A 19,473-nucleotide genomic window follows, 5' to 3' on the forward strand; every position below is an offset into this window, starting at 1 on the left:
ACTGCAAGATCGCTGGTGCAGGGATCTGTCTTATTACATGTCTGTATTGCAATTTGCCTAACACATTTTGGGTCTTATACAAATAACTCATATAGATTATTCAGAGATAATTAATTTGTGACTCATTAGAAATGATTAAATATTCTTGACTTTTGCCCCCATGTTGCAAGCTGCTTCACCCAGGCAGACCTCTGCACCCCTTAACAGGACACTTTGTGGATACAAGGGTTTGCCCAGGGACAGCAGCTTGCAAGAGCAGAGCTTTATTAATGAATGAATTCTTAATTATGAGTGCTTGATAATCAGTTACTTAATATTTCATAATCATAATCACTCAAATTGGTTATTAATGTTTACTGTTTGGAATCTATGGCTAAGTTTGATTAAATGGTAGTGGTTATAAGCCATTACTGATAGGTTATTTCATTATAATTAGTAACTCATAATTGACTAATTATGACTTGAATACTGATTATTAATCACTGATTAATTATCAAGTGTTGTTGAATATATATTATTCATTATTATTATTAAGTTGTTTGCTAGGGTGACCAGATAACAAGTGTGAAAAAATGGGATGGGGGTGGGGGGTAATAGATGCCTATGTAAGAAAAAGTCCCAAAAAAACGGGATGGTCCCTTTAAAAAAGGGACATCTGGTCACTCTCTTAATAATGAGCCATAAATTATTATTGATCCTGACAGCAGTCAATGGCCTCCTTCATGGGAAGTGGGAAGCCAGGTGTTCCTTACTGGGACTACAGCTCCCATGAAGCAGCGCGGCCGGCCCCCACATCCGGGTCCTTTCCTCTTCCTCCCGCGAGCCTTAGGAGCCGGGGCGGGCATTTCCTGCCGCAACCTAAAGGGCTATTTTCTAGGCCGATTGGAGGGACAGGTCCGGTGGCCAATAGACCTGCAGTCTTGGGCAGAGCCACCCAATGGGAGCGTGCGTGTCTGGGCGGAGGGGCGGTGCGAACGAGGAGGCAAGTTAGGCTGAGGAGTGGGCTTTTAGAAGTTGCCGTGCGGCGGAGGCAGCGGCGGGGAAGATGGTAGGTGGCTTGTGCCCCCCCCCCCCCGATACAAAATGGCGGGTGGGGGAGGCGGGGTGCTGGGTCTGGAGCCTCAGTAGCCATGGGGGCTCCCGGGGAGAGGGCCCCGCCCCCAGCCTGAGTGGGGCGAGGCTGGGTCCACGGGCCCCCTTCCCATGGGGTGCGGCCGCCACGGACCCCCCCTCCCCCCGGGCTGGGCTGTGGGGCGGGCGCCCTGGGGCCTTCGGGGGGAGGGGAGACAGCTGCAGCCGCCCTGGCGAACACCCCCCCCCCCCCAGCAGCTATGGGCCTCCCCTCTCGGGGCAGAGCCTTCGCCCTCCTGCAACGCCCCCCCCCCCCCCCGTGCCAGCACCTTAGGCCCTTGTTGATAGGTGGGGCTGGGGCAGCCCCGGCACCCAGGGGCCTCTTCCCCCCCCCCCCATGGGTTTTCCTAGGAAGGGTGTCGGTCCCCTCCCACCTTCCCCCAACGGCAGTTCCTGGGCCTGCTTGTTCAGGGGAGAGGGGTGACTTTGGGGGTGCGGGGCGTGACTGGGGGAGGGGCTGGAGTCCCCTGGTCGCCTTCCCTTGCAGCCGTGTGGCCCTGCCTAGGAAAAGGGCTTCAGTCTTTCCTCCCTGGGCCTGCGTAGCAGGGAAGGGGGCCAGTGATCTCTCCCGAAGGCCTGAGGTGGCTGCGCTCGGGGGTGGGGCTCCTGCATCTGCGGTTCTCCCCGCCCCCGGGGGCCTGGTGGGGCTGAGCGGTGTTGCTGCGTTCCCTCCTTAGGGTCGAGGGGCTGGGGCAAGGATGTCCTCTCCATCTCTCCGCTTAGAGCTGCGGGCTCCAGCCGTAATGGGATTTTTTTGGTCACCGTCTCGGGAAACTGCTTGGGGGGGTGGGGTCTTGCTGACATGGGAGAGGCAGATGCAGCCTTGTCTCTGCCTCCCTCCTCAAAGCAATAGCAGTGGGGAAAGTAGGGAGAGACTCTCCAGGCAGCAGCTTAGTCATAGTTGCATCTGGGGTTCCTGCTATGTCACCTTCCCTTAAAATAAATGGAGAAGCGCCTCAAATTTGAGGATCTGCTTCACTTCCCGACTTCTCAGGACATTCCTCAGCTCTTTTGGTTTGGCCGGGGCATTTTCCCTCTTTGTCCTAAGGAAAAGAGAGAGGCAGAAAGCTGAGATAGAAAAGTTTTTTTTTTTTTTTTTAGAATCACTTTTGTTTTCGTGCTAATATCTCCATAATGGTGGTTGCCCAGTAAACACTTCACATGGTGTTGGAGCTGAATCATTCAAATAACTTCTGCCCTGGGAAAAAATAGTGTGGTGGCTAGTAACCAGGGAAACTCCAGCTCTCTCTTGCTTGCTCCCATTAGCCTAGAGCTAAGATATCATGGTGCTGCATGTAGTGTTAAATGACTAGCTAGATTCCTTTGAAGTGAGCTGTAGCTCACGAAAGCTTATGCTCAAATAAATTGGTTAGTCTCTAAGGTGCCACAAGTCCTCCTTTTCTTTTAGCTAGATTCCTTGTTGCAGGTGTGTAATTCTCTGGCCTGCACAAGTCTGGTGTCTGTCTCGCATTTATTGTTTTTAATTGGAGAAGCTGAACAATGAAACAAAATCTGCAGACATTATTCCTTTAACAAAAGATCCTGTGTGATTTTCATGCCTTTATCCTATATTTGGACTCTCATAAGACGAGATGCTTAAATGTGGGGACAGCTGTACATAATCTAGTAGGCACCTAGAAATACATTGCCATGAAAGTAATTAACTAGGGTGCCTGCCACCCCCACTTATTCTGGAGGAGTTAGGAGGGAAGAACTGTTTCTTTTGGATGTTTGATAAGGTTTTATTGCCCTCTGTCAAAATGGATTCCAACTGTGTTCTTTACAATAATTGATTCACTGTTTAAATGGCATTTGTACAAAATGTATAATGTGTGAATGGGGGCATGGCAGAATAATTGAAAACTGTTGTTTTAAGCTGTCTTGCACCCTGTCCAAAACAGTGCTAAGGAGTTTATTTTGCATCTCGGAGAAATATTTAGCCCTCATCTTTAAGTACTTATAATGGTTCTCAGGGGGGAAGCAACATTGAGGGGGGAGGGGTAGCTCAGTGGTTTGAGCTTTGGTCTGCTAAACCCAGAGTTGTGAGTTCAATCCTTGAGGGGGCCATTTAGGGATATGAGGTAAAAATTGGGGATTGGTCATGCTTTGAGTAGGGGGTTGGACTAGATGACCTCTTGAGGTCCCTTCCAACCCTGATATTCTATGATTGCTTTTTAATGGATGAGGGGGAAAGTATCCATGTTTATGCACATATGCTGTATGTGATACAATCCCATTTCAGGCCCAGTAGTCTCACTCTTTATGTAGATAGTCTTACTTTAGGACTCATCAGAGCAAAGACAAGTTTTTCAGTTTTCTGACACTGTTTCCTAAAATGACTAGTTTTGTTCTATATATTTTGTGTAAAGTTAAGGAGTGCTACAGAAACGTGTTGATGACTTGGGCTCCTTCATGATTAGAAAGTACAGTTTTCCTCTCACAAACTTTAATTTTTTTCTTTTTACAGTGACTAGTTGCAATTATTGATAGATTCCTTCTTGGTCAGGTCTCTTACAATACAGTTATTTGTAGAAATGGTTTTCTACATTTGCACCTTGACCCAACTTTTCCTTTTGCAGAATCCTTGAAATGTGTCTGCCTGAATGTATCCAATTTTTGAAACGGGGGTTGAGCTGTAGCTTATTAAACACCTGAAGTAGTGTAAAATATTATTTAAAAATAATTACACTTTCAGGGTGGTTGTTGTGTGGTGGGGTTTTTTTTTGTTTGTTTTGTTTTGTTTTTGGTTATATGCCAAGTAATAGTCTGAGTTCAGTTCAAAGGCTTTTCTGTCCGGCCTAGCCTAATGTAATGGTGCAAATATTCAGTTTCTTGCATCAAAGTGCAGTGAAAGGCTGAACAAAATTAAATGGTTTGTGGTGGGATATGTTCAAAATTTTCCTCTCTAAATAGAGTAAGAAACATACCTGGGAATTTTGATCAATTCCAATCAAATACTTACTAGCTCTAGTATGTAAGAACTCAAGGTCAATTCTAAATAGAGTGAAATGGGATGCTAAGTCAGTGAAATATGCCTCGATGTTAGTAAGAATAATACTAAGAGGATCTATATCCTTTTCACAGTCATGAAACTTTCCGATTGAGTATTCTGTAATCAGAACCAACCTTGGGAGGCAAATGAAAGAAGCTAAAGAAAGCAGCCCATCAGTGGCAGCATAACAGTTGGAGCACACAGCAGAATCTGAAAACAAGTTTAGGCTCGACTGGAATAGAAATAAAGACCAGCTTAGATACTGCTTTCATTGTGCCAGTCATTCTACAGAGAAACAAGAACCTGCCCTGAAGAGCTGGCATGTGCTAGATAGACAAGGCAGATAAACGGTGGGAGAAAGGAAGTCATATTGTACCCATTTTACAGATGGGCAAGAGAGGTTAGTTATTTGCTCATGGTCGCACAAAGACTCTGTGGCAGAACTGGAAACTGAGACCCGTTTGGTTGAGTCTTAAGTCCAGTGCTGTAACCACAGGACTATTTTTCTCCTAAAAGCAAGCTTGGGAGGGCATAAATTTGGAAACCTTACTGTTGTTAACTTTTCTTAAAACAAGATCAAAGTATAAATAGTGCTTCGAGGCTATCCTGACTGGAGCCTATTGCTTTGAATAAGCTATGACAGTTACAAACAGAAAAGTAATTGTTCCCATTAAAAGAGATTTTTAACTCCTTCCACAACAGTAGCATTGCAGAAGGACTCTATCTTCTTGTTGCGTGTGAAATGGGTTGAATAACTCTGCTCATTAGAATCATCTGCTTCTTTCTGATCTTTAGAGTTGATTCTACACAAGATAATATATTAAGCTTCTATTGTAAGCTCTGGTGCAGGGTCTGTTTCTTTGTTACATGCATGTGTTGTGCCTAGCATAATGGGGCCCTAATCCTTGACTGGGGCCTCTAGGCATGACTCCAGTGCAGATATTAAATCTGTTTTTTGAGATAGGGGTTTAGGCTAGCTATTTTCCTTCATGGCCTTTCATACGTTCATCTATCTTACTTATTTTAAGGACCTACAATTCATAGATCAGTACCCCATGGTAATAAGCACTGTACAAACACACAAAAAGACAGTTCCTTCCCCAAGGAGCGTACTTAATGGCTTCTTGTGATATCTGTCCCCTTGCTTCCTGCTACTTAAAAAATTCAGCTGTTGTCAGGAGTCTTTCTTTTTCTCTAGGTATATTGTGACTGAAGAGGCTTCAGAGTGGTTCTGGGTCTGGCATACTGCTGAGTTGATTACCATACTGCCCCCTTTATTGCTTTTAAGACAAACACCCCTCCATCCATATCGGTTTAGCTTGGTTAACTGTGGGTAAAGGGCCTCTTCAGGGCCGCTGCTGCTGTTACACTGAAATGCTTCCAGTGAGGCGGTGCTGCTGTTGTCAAGTGTGTTACTCTGACTGCTATGAAGGCTGAACCAGACCTACTCAAGAACTTGGGAGTTCTTTGCATGGAAGTAACCACGGATTGTGGGCCTGATCCTGCACACAATTACCATTGACCCTGCACCAGGAGTTACATCTGTGCAAGGGCTACAGGATTAGGCCATAGAGGTTGTGTAGTTCTTTTGCCTTCCTGAGACTGCCTCCTTTGTGTTTGTGCAGATCTAGTAATGGCTGTCAGTTTGACTGTGCATCCTAGGCCTTCTCTGTGCCGAGGATTTTATCTACTGGTGTAGCTATATTGGAGTAGGCCCCTCGTGTGCATATTGTGTAGCCAGTTGCATTGGTAAGTTCCATCTGACAGGTTTACACTACGTATATTCTAGGGGGTTGCCTCAGTGTAGCTACCTTGTTTGAGAACTCAGCTCATTTTAATGAGTAAACACCCTTTTTAGAACAACTATAATGTATTAGGTGGAGGATTAATAGTTCCGCTGTCAGGTTCCCCCACTTTTCAGGCCCTAACAAAACCATAGCGTTGGCATTAAGGATGCGTTTTGGCTGTTGAGATATTTTAGATAGATGTCTGCTTGCTACAGGATGGGCAAATTCATTCTTTCCTACTTATTCCCTTTGCTTTACTGAGTACACAGTGATTCAGTATTTCATTGTGCAGTTACAGGTCTGTCTCTAAGTAAAACTCAAAGATACGGTCAAGTCAAAATTGGCCCAGAACTTTAGCAAAGTGAAAGCAAAATAAATGTTTCTGTGATTTTTTTTTTTTTAATTTAATGAAACTTTGCAACTCAAATGTAACAGCATTGTACTAGTTCATATGAGCCAAGAAATCAAAGCTTCTTGTATTTAAAAGTAAGAATGTCTGATCTATTTTCATTGTTCAAGCTGAGGTACAAAAGAGTTTGCAATATAAATAGTAAAAATGTAAATAGCTCAAGTTTTGTTTTAATCTAACCTATCTAAGAGCACTAATTTTCTTTAAATGATTAACTTGACAATTGCCTCCTTTTAAATCAGTCACTATGCCTCTTAAGAGGTGATTTCCCCAGTTTACCATCGTAGTCTTAAAAATGAGACCTTACTGCACCAACAATTAACTAGTTTTGTTTTTGTTTTTTAAAGAAAGCCCTCTATATCAAAATGGATGTAGCTACAGCAAAGCCTTTCACTGGAGATTCATAAAATCACTTAGGTTGGAGAAATACAGATGAGACATTCACATAGGACTGCAGGATTTGTCTTAAGAAAACCAGTGTTCGTTCTGAATATTTAATATCTGATCTCGTAGCTGTCAACATGCTTCCAAATGATTAAAAAAAAAAAAACATTATTGGCATATGCAACTCCCTTGATCTTTTTGCTGGTCTACTATTCTAATTCTTTACTTGCTTCATTGTTTAACCAAAGCTGTCTTCTGTCGTTTTAGGCAGATTTTTTGAAAGGCTTACCAGTCTACAACAAAAGCAACTTCAGTAGATTTCATGCAGACTCCGTATGTAAAGCGTCGGTGAGTATTCTATCTAAATGCAATCTCTCAGGAGATGATCTTGAAGTCTTACAGAGTTGCAGAGGATACTGGTGCTTCATATGGCCTCTAAGTGGGCCTTGGGTCTTTTAAAATAAGTTATTGCTAGTATCATCATGAGCTACAACTGCTTATCTGAGATTGGAATCCCAGGAGGGGAGATTTCCCAGATATGAAGTTAATGTACTTCAGAAAAATTCAATATCAGCAGAGCCAAAGCTGTGTGGCATTCCCTCCCCATGTTTTCCATTCTTAATTTACCAGTGGCACTGGGGCACATATATGATAAATGAACCTCTTTTTACATGTGGAAGAATTTGCAGCTGCGTGGCACAGTGAGACTGTGGTATGCTGCATTGCCACAATTTTATAGCATTGCAGTTGAGATGAACTTGTCAGGACTGGGATTGTTCAGCAGCCTTAGTTGTATGTGGAAATTTTGGGGTTTTTTTTGTTTTCCTCTGCACTGTAACGATTCTAATACTTCTACAGAACAGAAGACCGTCAGTATATCTTCCCACAAGGGAATATCCATCTGAACAAAGTAAGTATGCTCCTTCTGTGTTTGAAGCTTCAAGTGATGTGTACTAGAACTTTTATTTTGTGTTTGAGTACGTACCAAATTTTTAATATTAATCTCATTTGATTATTAAAAAAAAGTTTCTGTTTTGTGCTATCTATGTCAGATTTAAGTGCCTCCAAAGAGTACAGTTGCTTAACTTTTGGGTACGCTTTTGCACATCTTTTTCTCCATCCTTACTGAATGATTATAAGGACAATTAAAACCACAGTGATTCTATCACTCCTTTTTAAAAGGTTCACAACCTGTATGAAGTCTTGGTCACTGTAGTTTGTTTTAAATGTTATCTCTTAGAAATGCCTTCAGAGTGTGTTCTCTCTTTCTTCAACAGTCATAGTAACAGAAAAGACTAACATACTTTTGCGTTATCTACATCAGCAATGGGACAAAAAGGTATGACTTTTTTTTAATGTAAAACTTTGTATCTGGTTTTAAAGTGCAGTTTGTTTTGGTTGCTTCTACTGTGTGACCATCAATGCCTATAATTAGTCATGAAAATACATAGATACTAAATTAAGTGGAAGACTGAGCCAACCCTGAATTTCTCAATTCTACCAGAAGGTGCTTGTGACGAATTTTCTATCTGTGGTAGACTTTCTCACTCTTCATATTCTAGAAAGAGGAAAGATGGTCCAATGACTAAGGCAGTAGCCTAGAATTGGGAAGTCTGTTCAATTTTGCCACACTTTCTGCATGACCTTGGGCAAGTCACTTAACCTCTTTGTGCATCAATTCCTTGTCTGTAAAATGAGGAATTTTTGGGGCTATACTTGAGACCATAGTCCTTTATTAGACTGATAGTACAGAAGACTGGGAGCCAGGACTCCTGGGCTCTTTTTCTGGCTCTGCTGTTGACTCCCTGGGTGCCTTTGAATGTATTATTTCCAGGTACTCATCTGTAAAATCCTATATCTTGCTTACCTCACAGGGTCACATGAATAGTACATGCCAGGTGTACATGTGTTATAAAAAGTTCCTAGCACGCACCCTGCCTCTGAGTTTGTGCTCTACAGGCACAAGTGGGTACAGTACAAGATGCACACAGTGAGGAATGGTCATAGCCACAAAGCTTCCCAGAGCAGGTGTAACTTCAGAATGTGTGTGTTTGGGAAGAGTACATGAAGGCTGCTCCAGAGGTACAGAGCAGCAAGAAAGAAGGTCGGAGGCTGGGAGTGGGTAAAGGGAGCAACTGAGAGAAGTTTTGGCAAAGCATAGAGATGGAGGAGGAGTTGAAAGGAGAAACACAGATGGGAGCAGAGTTGTCAGGAGTCTGAAGCTGATAATGAGGTGCTTCAGAGTGATGATGGAAGCCAGTTGGGAGGTTTGAGAAGTTCAGAGACTGAATCAGAGCAATGGGAGAAAAAGAGGGTCTTATTAAAGTTTATAAAGCACTTGAGATCCCTGGAGTAAAAAAGAAGCTAAGAACAAAGGATTGTCCTTTAGCAGCCCTGCTGGGGCAGGAGAGCATTTTAGAAGAAAATTCAATATATAATATAGTTCAGCTTTGGACAGAACTCTGGCGTTCTTCAGAAGATGCCTCTGCTAGTTCATATACATCAGCATCTTCACTCCCAAACACCTTTACCAACTCTTTATGCAAGATGCATCATTCAGTACGGAAATGTAGCCGTCTCTGGAGTGGAATGTTGTGGAGGACTTCACTGATGTACCTTTCTCTTTGCTTCAATCAGAATGCAGCAAAGAAGAGAGATCAAGAGCAAGTGGAAATAGAAGGTGAGAATTCGGCACCACCACGGAAAATTGCTCGGACAGACAGCCAGGACATGAATGAAGACACTTAAACTCTTGCTCTCTCCTACACTATTTTGCAGGCGCTTCCTGTTTTGTCTCAAAATGTGTAAATTTCCACGCCCCTTCCCCCCACCCTCCACTATGCAGCCCAAACCACTTCAGACTTCATAGGAGCCAGTGTATTTATTTTTTCTCCAGTTTTTATTTATGCTGTAAAACTTACGGAGCAATCGATGGTGGAACAAGTCAGCAAATGATGTGGTATAAATTTAATCCTTTTTAAAAAAAAACAAACATACATTATCACTTCTCCAGATTTTGTTAAACTTGTTGCTTAATTAACCCAGTTTGCCATGGAAGCCTGGAGAGGAGACATGAATTTACGGCATGCAAATTCCAGTGGTATAGGCTTTCTGATCCATATGCCCACTGGTATATTACAGTCGTCAACTCTGTATTGGCTGTACTCAGTCTAGCAGTAATTGGGGGGAGTGGGGGCGGTCTCGTCCGCTCTGAAATGTTAATTCTAAAATCAGCATTGTACTGAGAAATCCCAGGGGTTATTTAGGGTTATGCTGATCTTATCAAACGTGGTCATCTTGATAGAATGGTTGTGGGTTTTTTGTTCGGCAGCATATGTTATCACACACATCAATGGTCATGGAGAATTCAAGTGACAGGTGTGTTGCTTTGGTTGCTCTTACATTTTAACAGTCTTTTGGCTTGAATGAACTGGTATGTGCAACTTCTCCATTGGAATAAAAAAGGATACTTTTATCCTACTGAGTATTTGATCAACAGTGTCTTTAATGGCAGCAGGTGGAACGGAATTGGTAGGTCTACCTTGCAAACTTGTTTGTTAAATTTGAGAATCAAATTGGGTACAGCTTGGCCTCTAGATTGGCTATTTCCTTTCTCTCAACCAGTGATTCTGAAAAATCGTACACTGCATGACGAGCTGAGTCCAGGACTTCTGGATGCAAAGTAGCTGAACAAAATGAGCTTCTACGGTCTATATTAAAGGCAGACCCTCTTTCATTTGGACAATGACAGTTCAGTGCCTGTCACCTGTAACCCTTTGCTGACTATCTTCAGTAGGAGCCAAATACAAAAACCTTCAAGATGTCTAAGTGGAGTCAAAGGAAACCAGCATAGTTGGTTGAAGGTGTGTGTGTATCTCACTATTGACTGTCCATTGTGCTTTTAATGTGAAAAGCTGAGTGTGTTATTTTTAGGTTGAAATCTAGATTGTTGCCTTCCGTTGCTCTTTTCCCAGCATCTCTGCTCATCAGCAAACTGTAAACAAACTGAGTCCAGAAGCCATGTGAGCCTCTTTCTAGAAAACCCTGAGTAAGCCTAGTTCTGTAGGGAGTTTGACCATGGGTGGTTAAACTCAGACGAAAGACTTGAGGCTCATGCCGTCACCTTCACTACTGTGTCCCAGTTAGACCAGGGGACAGAGCTTGCTCAGAATAAAAGCATGATGAGAGTGAAAGCCATCAGCAGCACAGTTTATCTTATGAGACAGGACTTCAAGAGGAGCAGGACATAGCCTCGCTTATTGCTCCATTTTTACAAGTATGTACAAGGCGCTAAACTCTGATTCTAATATTAGTCATCTCACTTTTTCAGTGAAGATCGTTAAGTTACTTAGACCTAAAATTGTACCTGCCCTTAACATAGCTACGTTTTGCTGCAGCAGTGCCCCTCCAGATTATCTGGTTAAAACACCAGCTGTGTTGATAAGGACAAAAATATGGTTTTACAATTTTATGTGGTCGACTGGCAATTACAGCTTAACAGAACTCCTTTTCCCAGAGCTGTGCTGCCAAAAAAGATGCTGGCATGTGAAATGCAAGAAGTAAACGGAAAATGCTTTGTTAGCTTCAAGGGCATGTTAAAAGGTTTGTAAGATACCAAAGGAGGAAATGGGTGTAGTGCTGATGACAAAAGTTTAACAAGTGCTGTGTTTTTAGCTACATTTCAGGAGTTCCAGCCTCGTTTAAGTGCTGTTTAATTCCTTACTAAGAATTTGGAGCTTTGCTGGCCTCTCTGCTACAGCGAGTGAGGTACCATTAAAGAGTTGGCAGTTCCATCCTGTTCGATACCCCCATCTTTGTTCCCTTTACAGTAAATGTGACCTTGCTGGTAGCGGAGCCTTTGAAATCTTACAAATAAGGATTTTTTTGTTTATTTTACCAAAAATCTCTGCAATTCTCACGCTCTTAGAAAAATTTATTTGGCAAAGAGGAAAAAAAATAGTTGTCTTTAGTTTCCTGAGAGCAAGTCTGGAGCAATGGGGGAAAACCCCCCTGTCCGTCCTCACCCTGTCCGTCCTCAAAAGTTCTTGAGTGTCCTTTCAATCAGACTATAGCATTTTGCTTTTGATGTTGGCTATACACAAGCAGCATGGACTTCTGATGCTCACAAACAGGTATCTTTGTTGCATTTTACTGAAAGTTTTGATAGTCTTGCTCAACTGGTCAGAGTTATCTAATCTGAACTGAAAGCCTCCTCCCTCGCCATCCAGTTTCCATGCTGCTAACTGCTTAAAAATGTCACCCTCAAGCTGCCACACGTTCAGAATGTTTCCACTGCTGTTTAATACATGTGTATCGGGTTTGTGTTGCATGTGAAAACCCTCCAACCCAACTGACTATCTGGTGTCTTAGGCAAATCGTACATTAAACAGAGATCCAGAACTTCTCCAACATTGTTCACTTTGTATAATATGTAGCTCCTCTAATACTTTCTGATTATCCTGTTACGAAGTGACTGGGATTTAGTGACCCTTAACTGGTATTTTGTATATGTCCGCATAGTGGTATTTTTATGGTTTCTAGTATTGATGTATATTGTACAAAGTTTTTATAAAACTTTAGAAGCTTGTCAAAAAGATCAGAAGAGAATTTTTGGAGTGACTAGTGTGACTTTTAGCAGGAACATATTTCACTCTTTATTTCAATGAGAAGTGCAGAGGATGCTGAATCCTAGGAATAGCCTAGCAAGCATCTGCTCTCCCCTGCGAGGCAGATTGCTCCTGTACTGGATAGCATTGAAGTTTGTGCCGTCTCTCTGTTTAGTAACCCCTCAGTGCGATTGGATGTGATGGGTAAATCTGTTGTTTCAATGGTAGCCATTGCCTTTTTTTTTCTTTTCTTTTTTTTTTAACAAAGACTGGATGTAGTGGGTGTTATCACAAGTTTAGTGACTGACGAGGCAAAACCAAAGATGTCTTAAACTAACTCCAGATATCAAATGTTGACTTCAGAGGAGTGTTTGAAGGGGTTTTATTCTCTTCACCGCCCTTGACTCGTAAGCAACTTTAAAAGGTATTCAAGTTTGAAAGGGAAGTTGTTTGTTTTTTTTAAATAAACAAACCCTTGGAACATGTTCCATTCCAGTGATCATAAGTGGTCACATCTGCTCTGCAAAGGCCCTATTTATTTGTATGGGTGGTTGGTTCTTCAGACTTGCTGGTTGCTTTATTTTATCTGTGTACGTTACTGAACACAGATAATGTACACATTCAAGCCATTTCCCTAAGCAAACACAGGGACATACAAAGAGATACTGCTGAGGGAGGATGATCTGTTTTGAGTAAAACTGGCAGGCTGGTAAGGGACACTACTGTTGGTGCTTAGAGTCTGAAAATGTTTTCAAATGCAGGTACCCATAAGAGCACTGAATCCATACCCGGTTACAAACCAAGCTACAATGGAGATCAGAAACATTGTGAAAACCCTGCTGGACAGGGTGTGTTTGTGAGGAAGAATCGACCAGCTCCTCTGTCTGTTTAAAACTTTGGCTAGACTATGACCTATTTTCCCAGCCTAGACAGGGCCTGAGGGTTTAGCATAGGTAGGGTATGTCTATGCTGCAATTAAAAACTCACAGCTGGCTTAGCCTAAGGGGCTGTTTAATTGTGCTGGAGCCCAGGCTCTAGGACCCTGTGGGGTAGGAGGTTCATAGAGCTCAGGCTGTAGCCCAAACATCGACACCACAATTAAACAGCCCCTTAGCCTGAGCCCCACAAGTCCGATCAGCTGGCATGAGCCAGCCTTGGGTCTAATTGCAGGGTAAACGTACTCTTTTTAGAGGGCAGGGTGAAGATTCACTAGTACTACTAAAATGGAACTGTGTTGTGACCAGGTTCAGTGGCAACCGCTGGTCCTCTGGCACTTGTAGTGTAGATTGGGCCTTAAGTACCAAACCATACAAGCTGAAAGCATGTTCAGAACCAGGTGCTGAGCGTGGTTCTGGCTGACCTGGCAGAGTGGCGTGTAATTCTTTGAACACTGTTTACTATGGTCTGGAGCTCCAGAGAAGATGAGGGCCTATGTACCAATCTGAATGCTATTTGCAGTGTTCAAAGAAATTTCTTGTGCAGTCAGTCACTTGGGGTTTTAAGCCTACTGAATCAAAGTACTGATTTTTGTTTGCTCTTCTTGGGGGGCTACAGGGTTTAGAAGCTCCCGGATTCTTGTTGGCTGGTGTCTCTCTTTCTCAAGGCATCATGATTCTTGTGCCTTATACAGTAATTCAGTTGTTAACACTTGGACTGTTTCCTGTCTTGAGGCAGAATTTTGGGGGCTTGCTGGAAAAATCCTAAATCTGCTTCTGCAGTAGCTAGGATTACTTCAGAGGAGCTCATTTCAGAATATACCTTTTGAAAATAGATCTGACTAAGCAGAAGCTGCTGATGTATATCATGGACAGGCCATACAAATGGGCCTCAGTCATAAGCAAAGCTGCCATTTACCATCTAGCATTAGTATGTTTATACCACTAATGTGACTTTATTTTTCTGTTTAAAAGAGATGCGTCCTTTTCTTTTTTGGTGGTTTTTGTTTTTTGCAACTATGCTTATTATAATGGCCTTTTCTTTCCCTGATTTATTGACTGGCATCTGGCAGCTGGGAAGTCATGCTACACTATGGCTTTGACTGGAAGGATTCTTGGTGATTGTCTTCTGTAACTTTTGTGTGTTATAACTTCCGATGTATAAAAAGTATGTGTGATTTTTGTTTTTAGTGGGCCATGTGTGGTTGGGGGGGGGAGGTGAGGATTAGGTTGGTCAAGGTGCCCAATAAAGGATACTGTATCATTTGTTTACTCAAGCACAGACTATCCTTCATACCATATTGAATGCACATTCAGCAATCTCCACTTGGCTGGGTCACAGATGTATGCTTGTCCTCCTTGTAGGGGAGAATTTAGTCATGGAATCTCATCTAGAGATTTATATGGTTTGGAGCACTGTTTAGTACCACTAACTTGCTGAGAAATGTGGGACCAAAGCAGCATTTGCAGGTGGGCTGCTTGACTTCCGTACTGCCAATTGCAAGCTTATGCAGAGTGGATGTGCTCATTAGAACCACATTACTGGCTCCCTGGATTACTCCCATTTTACATCCACCTGCCTACATTTCTCATTTGAGAGGCCAACAGCTTTGTAGCTGTCTCCTGCATTACTGCTGACCTGTGTGTTCATGGATGTATGTGGATTCTTCAGTGGAGTTCAACATCACACTAGCAACATTAGAGTTGAACTTACACTTTTCTGTTCATTCTAATTTCCTTGTTACAAGATTGGGATGAATATTTCCTTTAGGTGTAGAGAGGGTTGAGCTTGGTCTGTACAAGACAGCAACTTTGTAATTATGACTTTAAAAGTGGGAATGGACAAACGCCAACCTTCCCATTTGTTCTGCACTAAGATTTTATTTTATTTTTTTTAAAGCAAAGCTGTGCTCCCTGCCTGTGCCTGGATGTGGTGAGTGAAAAGATTAATCATATGTACAGATTGGCCTTTTCATTCAAATTGGTGCAATTCCAGTGATGATTCTTGGGTTCTGTAGAAGGGCAAACTACTACTGAAGGTCTGAATGTTTTTTGGAGGAGTCCTGGTGGACTTAATCCTTTATGACTGAGTTCAGCTTTTATCAGTGTAAACCTGGGAGTCACTAATCAGCTGGAGGGATAAAAGGGCCATGTTGTCAAAACTTTTTTGCTTTTTTCAACTAAAAATTAACTGATGGCAGAGGTGGGGTGGTTGAGGAAATCAAATGGCATGAGTCAACCCGCACCTCTGTGGTCCTGGGTTCTAATGCTGTTCAGGCCACCTGTGTACAAACGAAGTTTTGTGTGTCACTATCTTTTTGTCTCCTCTACCAGACAAGCACACACTTCAACTCAATTGGCATTCTGTGGTGAGAGATGAACATCCAGACTAGAATAGCCATCATGCTGGGAGGATGAATCTGCCTTAACAATGAGCTGTGCATGGTGGGGAGGTTAGCCTGCGCTATATCTGGCTGGAGTTACTGCTTTGGCGCTCTCACGTCCGTGAAAAAATTTAGTTTTGAGGGTGAATGGAAATCCTCTTGCTGAGTATATAGTCATGACTTTTCACTGGCCAGCTCGTTGCTTCCCATATTATGAATACTACATTGATAACTGGTCCCTGTAGCTGTCCAGTGCACCCCAGTGCTGTAATCTTGTGGCTGGTTGTTTATAACACAAATCTAAATGTGCTTTTCTTCCTTTCGGAAGTGGGGGGAGATCTAACAGTGTAATCAAATACTCCTTCCTTGCTTTGCTAAGTAATGTGTGTATAAAATGGATATCTTCATCCCTGAGATACTAGCAAAGATTGGCCATTTAGTTATTTAAATACACATGCATACTTGTTGGAGGAGGGCAGAGTAAACTACTTCACTCGCTAGCCACCTGCTTTGTTCTGCGATGATGGCTGTCTAGCTTGGATTGCAGAAGAGTCCTGACAAAAATGGATATTGATTCTTCACTTAGAAGAAGAAGTTGCAGAAAATACTGCCATGCAATCTGAAGGAATGATCCGTGGTGCTTATCAGCACTGTCACCGTGCATAGTACAGCTGGGCTGGACTTTCAAATACATGTGTTTCTTACGACTTAGTGCAATGTGTATAGTTAAAAAGGCTTTACTGGGTTTTTTATTAAGACTAATCTTAGTCTCCTTGGTCAGTTGCATGTAACAGATGAATGTATGGGATTGGGCCTTATCTTTCTAGCCATCCCAAATTGCTTTTACGTCCGTTACAGTCTGTCTGGAATACAAAATCCCAGGGTGATTTTTTGGCAATACACAGTGTATCCCTTGGAGCCTGTATTACTTACAGCCTGTCCTTCTGCTTGTGGACAAGAAATACCTGCCGAGTTCCAACTCTGCCTCTTCCCCCTTACTCTCTTTGCAAACACTGTGTCTGTGGGGCAGGGGGCAATGTGTTCTCCTGAGGAGTTGTGTGGCGATAGAGGGGCTGCTGTAATGGAGCGACTGTAAATATTCTGTTCTAGTTGAATGTCACAGCTGTTGGATTTTGCATTTATTTTTAAACTATTTCATGTTTGATACTGTGTATAATAAATTTGCAGAAATTAGAGGATTAGAATGTTTTTCTTTCCCATTTCTCCTCTATCATTTTTACTTCAATAGGGTGAGACTGCTTGCTGCCTGAGTGCCGAAACTGGTACATGAGTGACTGTTGCACTCCCAAATCAAGCTTGATTTTTTAAAAAAATGCTATATTTCTGTCCCATAACTTTACCGTGGGTGTGAGTGCACAGAATAATAGGTACACATGGAAAACAGAACTGTTACTGATAGAGCTGCTTGCAAAAACAGTGAAGATTTTCCATGGGAAAACCCAGTTCAATCAAAATCAAAACACTGTGTGAAATTGCCAGTTTTGCAGAAAGTTTGATTTGGAGGGAAAAAGCAGAAAGAATGCAACAGCAGTGAAACGTTCTGAACGAAACATTTCTTATAGCAACAGAACTTTTATAATCTGGAATACAACAAATTCAAAATGAAAACAGTCAAATGAAAAGTTCTGACTTTTTTGGCCTAAACAAAACATTTAGGTGGATACAAAGCAGTTAAAAAAAAGCTACCAATGTTAGGAATCATTAGGAAAGGGATAGATATAATAATGCCACTGTATAAATCCATGTTACTCCCATACTTGAATCCTGCATGCAGTTCTGGTTGCCCCATCTCAAAAAGGATATATTCAAATTGGAAAAGGTACAGAAAAGAGATACAAATGATTAAGGGTATGGAACTGCTTCCATGGGAGATTTAAAAGACTGGGTCTTTTCAGTTCGGAAAAGAGATGACTAATGGGGGGTTTCACAGAGTTCTATAAAATCATGACTGGTGTGGAGAAAGTGAAGGAGTAACTGAACACTTCCTATTCATCTAACACAAGAACCACGGCTCACCCCAGGAAACTAATAGGTAGCAGGTTTAAAACCAAACAAAAGGAAGCAGTACTTCACACAACGCACAGTCAACCGATGGAGCTCGTTGCCAGGGGATGTTGTGAAGGCCAAAACTATAACGAAGTTCAAAAAAGAATTAGATAAGTTCATGGAGGAGAGGTCCATCAACAGCTGTTAACCTAGATGGTCAGAGATGCAAGGCCGGGCTCTGGGTCTTTGCCTCTCTTTGCCAGAAGCTGGGAGTGGATGATGGGATGCATCACTTGATGATTACCTGTTCTGTTCACTCCCTCTGAAGCACCTGGCATTGACCACGGTTGGAAGACAGGCTATTGGACCATTTGTCTGACCTGCCGTGGCCTGCCTTATGTTAAAACAAAATTCTGTGTACATTTTTGGCTGAGAACTTTGAAATTTGTTTCATTTTTCAATCAAAATGAGAACAAATTTCAAATCCTCTGGAAAGAGCATTCTGTTCTCCACCTAGCTTTAATTATTACTTTTCTTTGTGGGTGGGTGGGTGAAGGCCCCTAGAAATGTCACGCTGTAGCTTCTCTATTCTGCCGTGCTCCAAGTGTCCTGCTTCCGAGTTAGAAATGGCATTTGGAGCAGGGCAGAAACTGCCCTTCATCCCAGATATGTTTTTCCTTGTTAGCTGTAGAAGGTGGCCGCTCATACTTTATTTTCTATTAGTGACAATCTAGGAATTGAAGCTAGATCACCAGTGTGCTAACCCCTTTATCGCACAGTACAAGTTATGCACTGAGTATATCTTGTGACTTCCTCCTATCCCTTTTGTCTGTTGAGTAAACAAGGTCCTCCTGCATTCTCTTCTCCTCTGCTCCAAGCATATTTATAGCAGTGTTATAACCTGCTTCTCAGACGGAAGAGACAGGAAGCACTGTTTTATTTATTTATTTGTAAGGTATAGAATAGTCATGCCTTTCTCAATGGTTACTCACTCCAGTCTGCCCCGCTCTCTGGTGGAGCTAGTGGCCTGCTGGAGCAGTGCTGGCGGGCTGTAGAACAGAAACTTACATTTCCAAGGTTGATATCGTCCCTTATTCCTAGGGGCTGTGGTGACCCCTACTAGTCTTAGGGAGGATGCAGAAAGCTCTTACATAGGCTTATTGACAGGGCTGCTATGTACCACTGGTCCGGGGCCTACTGTGGATTTAACTGTTTCATGGTATAGGTGGAGGCAACCTCATCCATAGGGCACATTTCCATGCGCAAGCCTGTAGCTTCTGCAACACCATCAGAGTTAATGTGGCTTTGGCTGCAGGGGAGGAAAGATTGGGAAGTGCAAAAGTGATGGGATACATTTGCCCCACTTTGCCCCCAGGATCACTAGGCCACCTGCTGCAAGTCACGAAGTATCAGCTTTGCCTGCCCCTCCGTCTTTTGGGCTACCCTTAGCCAGCTGTGGGTCCCAGAGGCCTTGGGGGAATGCCCTGCGAGTGCATCTGTTTGGGGAGCCAGGAGGTAGTGCTTGGAGGCCAGTGAGCAGCCAGCGGCTCCAGTGCTATCTTGGTGGGAGCTGTGTGGTTTCTGTGCCATGATGAGGGCCTGGCCAGAGGCCTCTGGGGACATGCTGCTGAGGGGCTGGCAGCCTTCCAGATGGAGCTGGCTGGGCCTGGTCAGTCCATCCCCCCAGGGGGTGTCCTCCAGTCCAGGGTGGGGACAGCCCATGAGAGAATGGGGGTGGGGGAAAGAGGTCAGCGTTGCCAACTCCTGAGTGATTTGGTGTTTCCCTTTAAGCCCCAGCTCCTGGAGGCAGTGGGTTTGTGGGGGGAAGGATCTCAGAT

General features: G+C 43.0%; 1 protein-coding gene across 2 annotated transcripts; it reads left to right on the forward strand.

Moving 5' to 3' along the window:
- The first annotated feature begins 871 nt into the window (after nucleotides 1–871).
- On the forward strand, nucleotides 872–16,822 carry DDA1 (DET1 and DDB1 associated 1). 2 transcript variants are annotated; one of them, XM_075123353.1, is made up of 6 exons: nucleotides 872–1,048; nucleotides 6,971–7,051; nucleotides 7,562–7,613; nucleotides 7,981–8,042; nucleotides 9,341–9,383; nucleotides 10,328–16,822. In XM_075123353.1, the coding sequence occupies exons 1-6, from the start codon at nucleotides 1,046–1,048 to the stop codon at nucleotides 10,387–10,389; spliced, it is 303 nt and encodes a 100-aa protein (XP_074979454.1). In that variant the 5' UTR covers nucleotides 872–1,045; the 3' UTR covers nucleotides 10,390–16,822. The 2 variants fall into 2 exon arrangements, with proteins under 2 accessions (XP_074979454.1, XP_048686708.1); XM_048830751.2 differs by having other exon boundaries at nucleotides 891–1,048; nucleotides 9,341–16,822.
- The last annotated feature ends 2,651 nt before the right edge of the window (nucleotides 16,823–19,473 follow it).

The sequence above is a fragment of the Caretta caretta genome, chromosome 25, assembly GCF_965140235.1.
Source record: "Caretta caretta isolate rCarCar2 chromosome 25, rCarCar1.hap1, whole genome shotgun sequence".
Lineage (NCBI taxonomy): Eukaryota > Metazoa > Chordata > Testudines > Cheloniidae > Caretta > Caretta caretta.

Coding starts and splice junctions, on each gene's coding strand:
- DDA1 (XM_048830751.2), top strand. Junction 7,614..7,980: donor GGAATATCCATCTGAACAAA/GTAAGTATGCTC, acceptor TTTCTTCAACAG/TCATAGTAACAGAAAAGACT. Junction 8,043..9,340: donor ATCAGCAATGGGACAAAAAG/GTATGACTTTTT, acceptor TGCTTCAATCAG/AATGCAGCAAAGAAGAGAGA.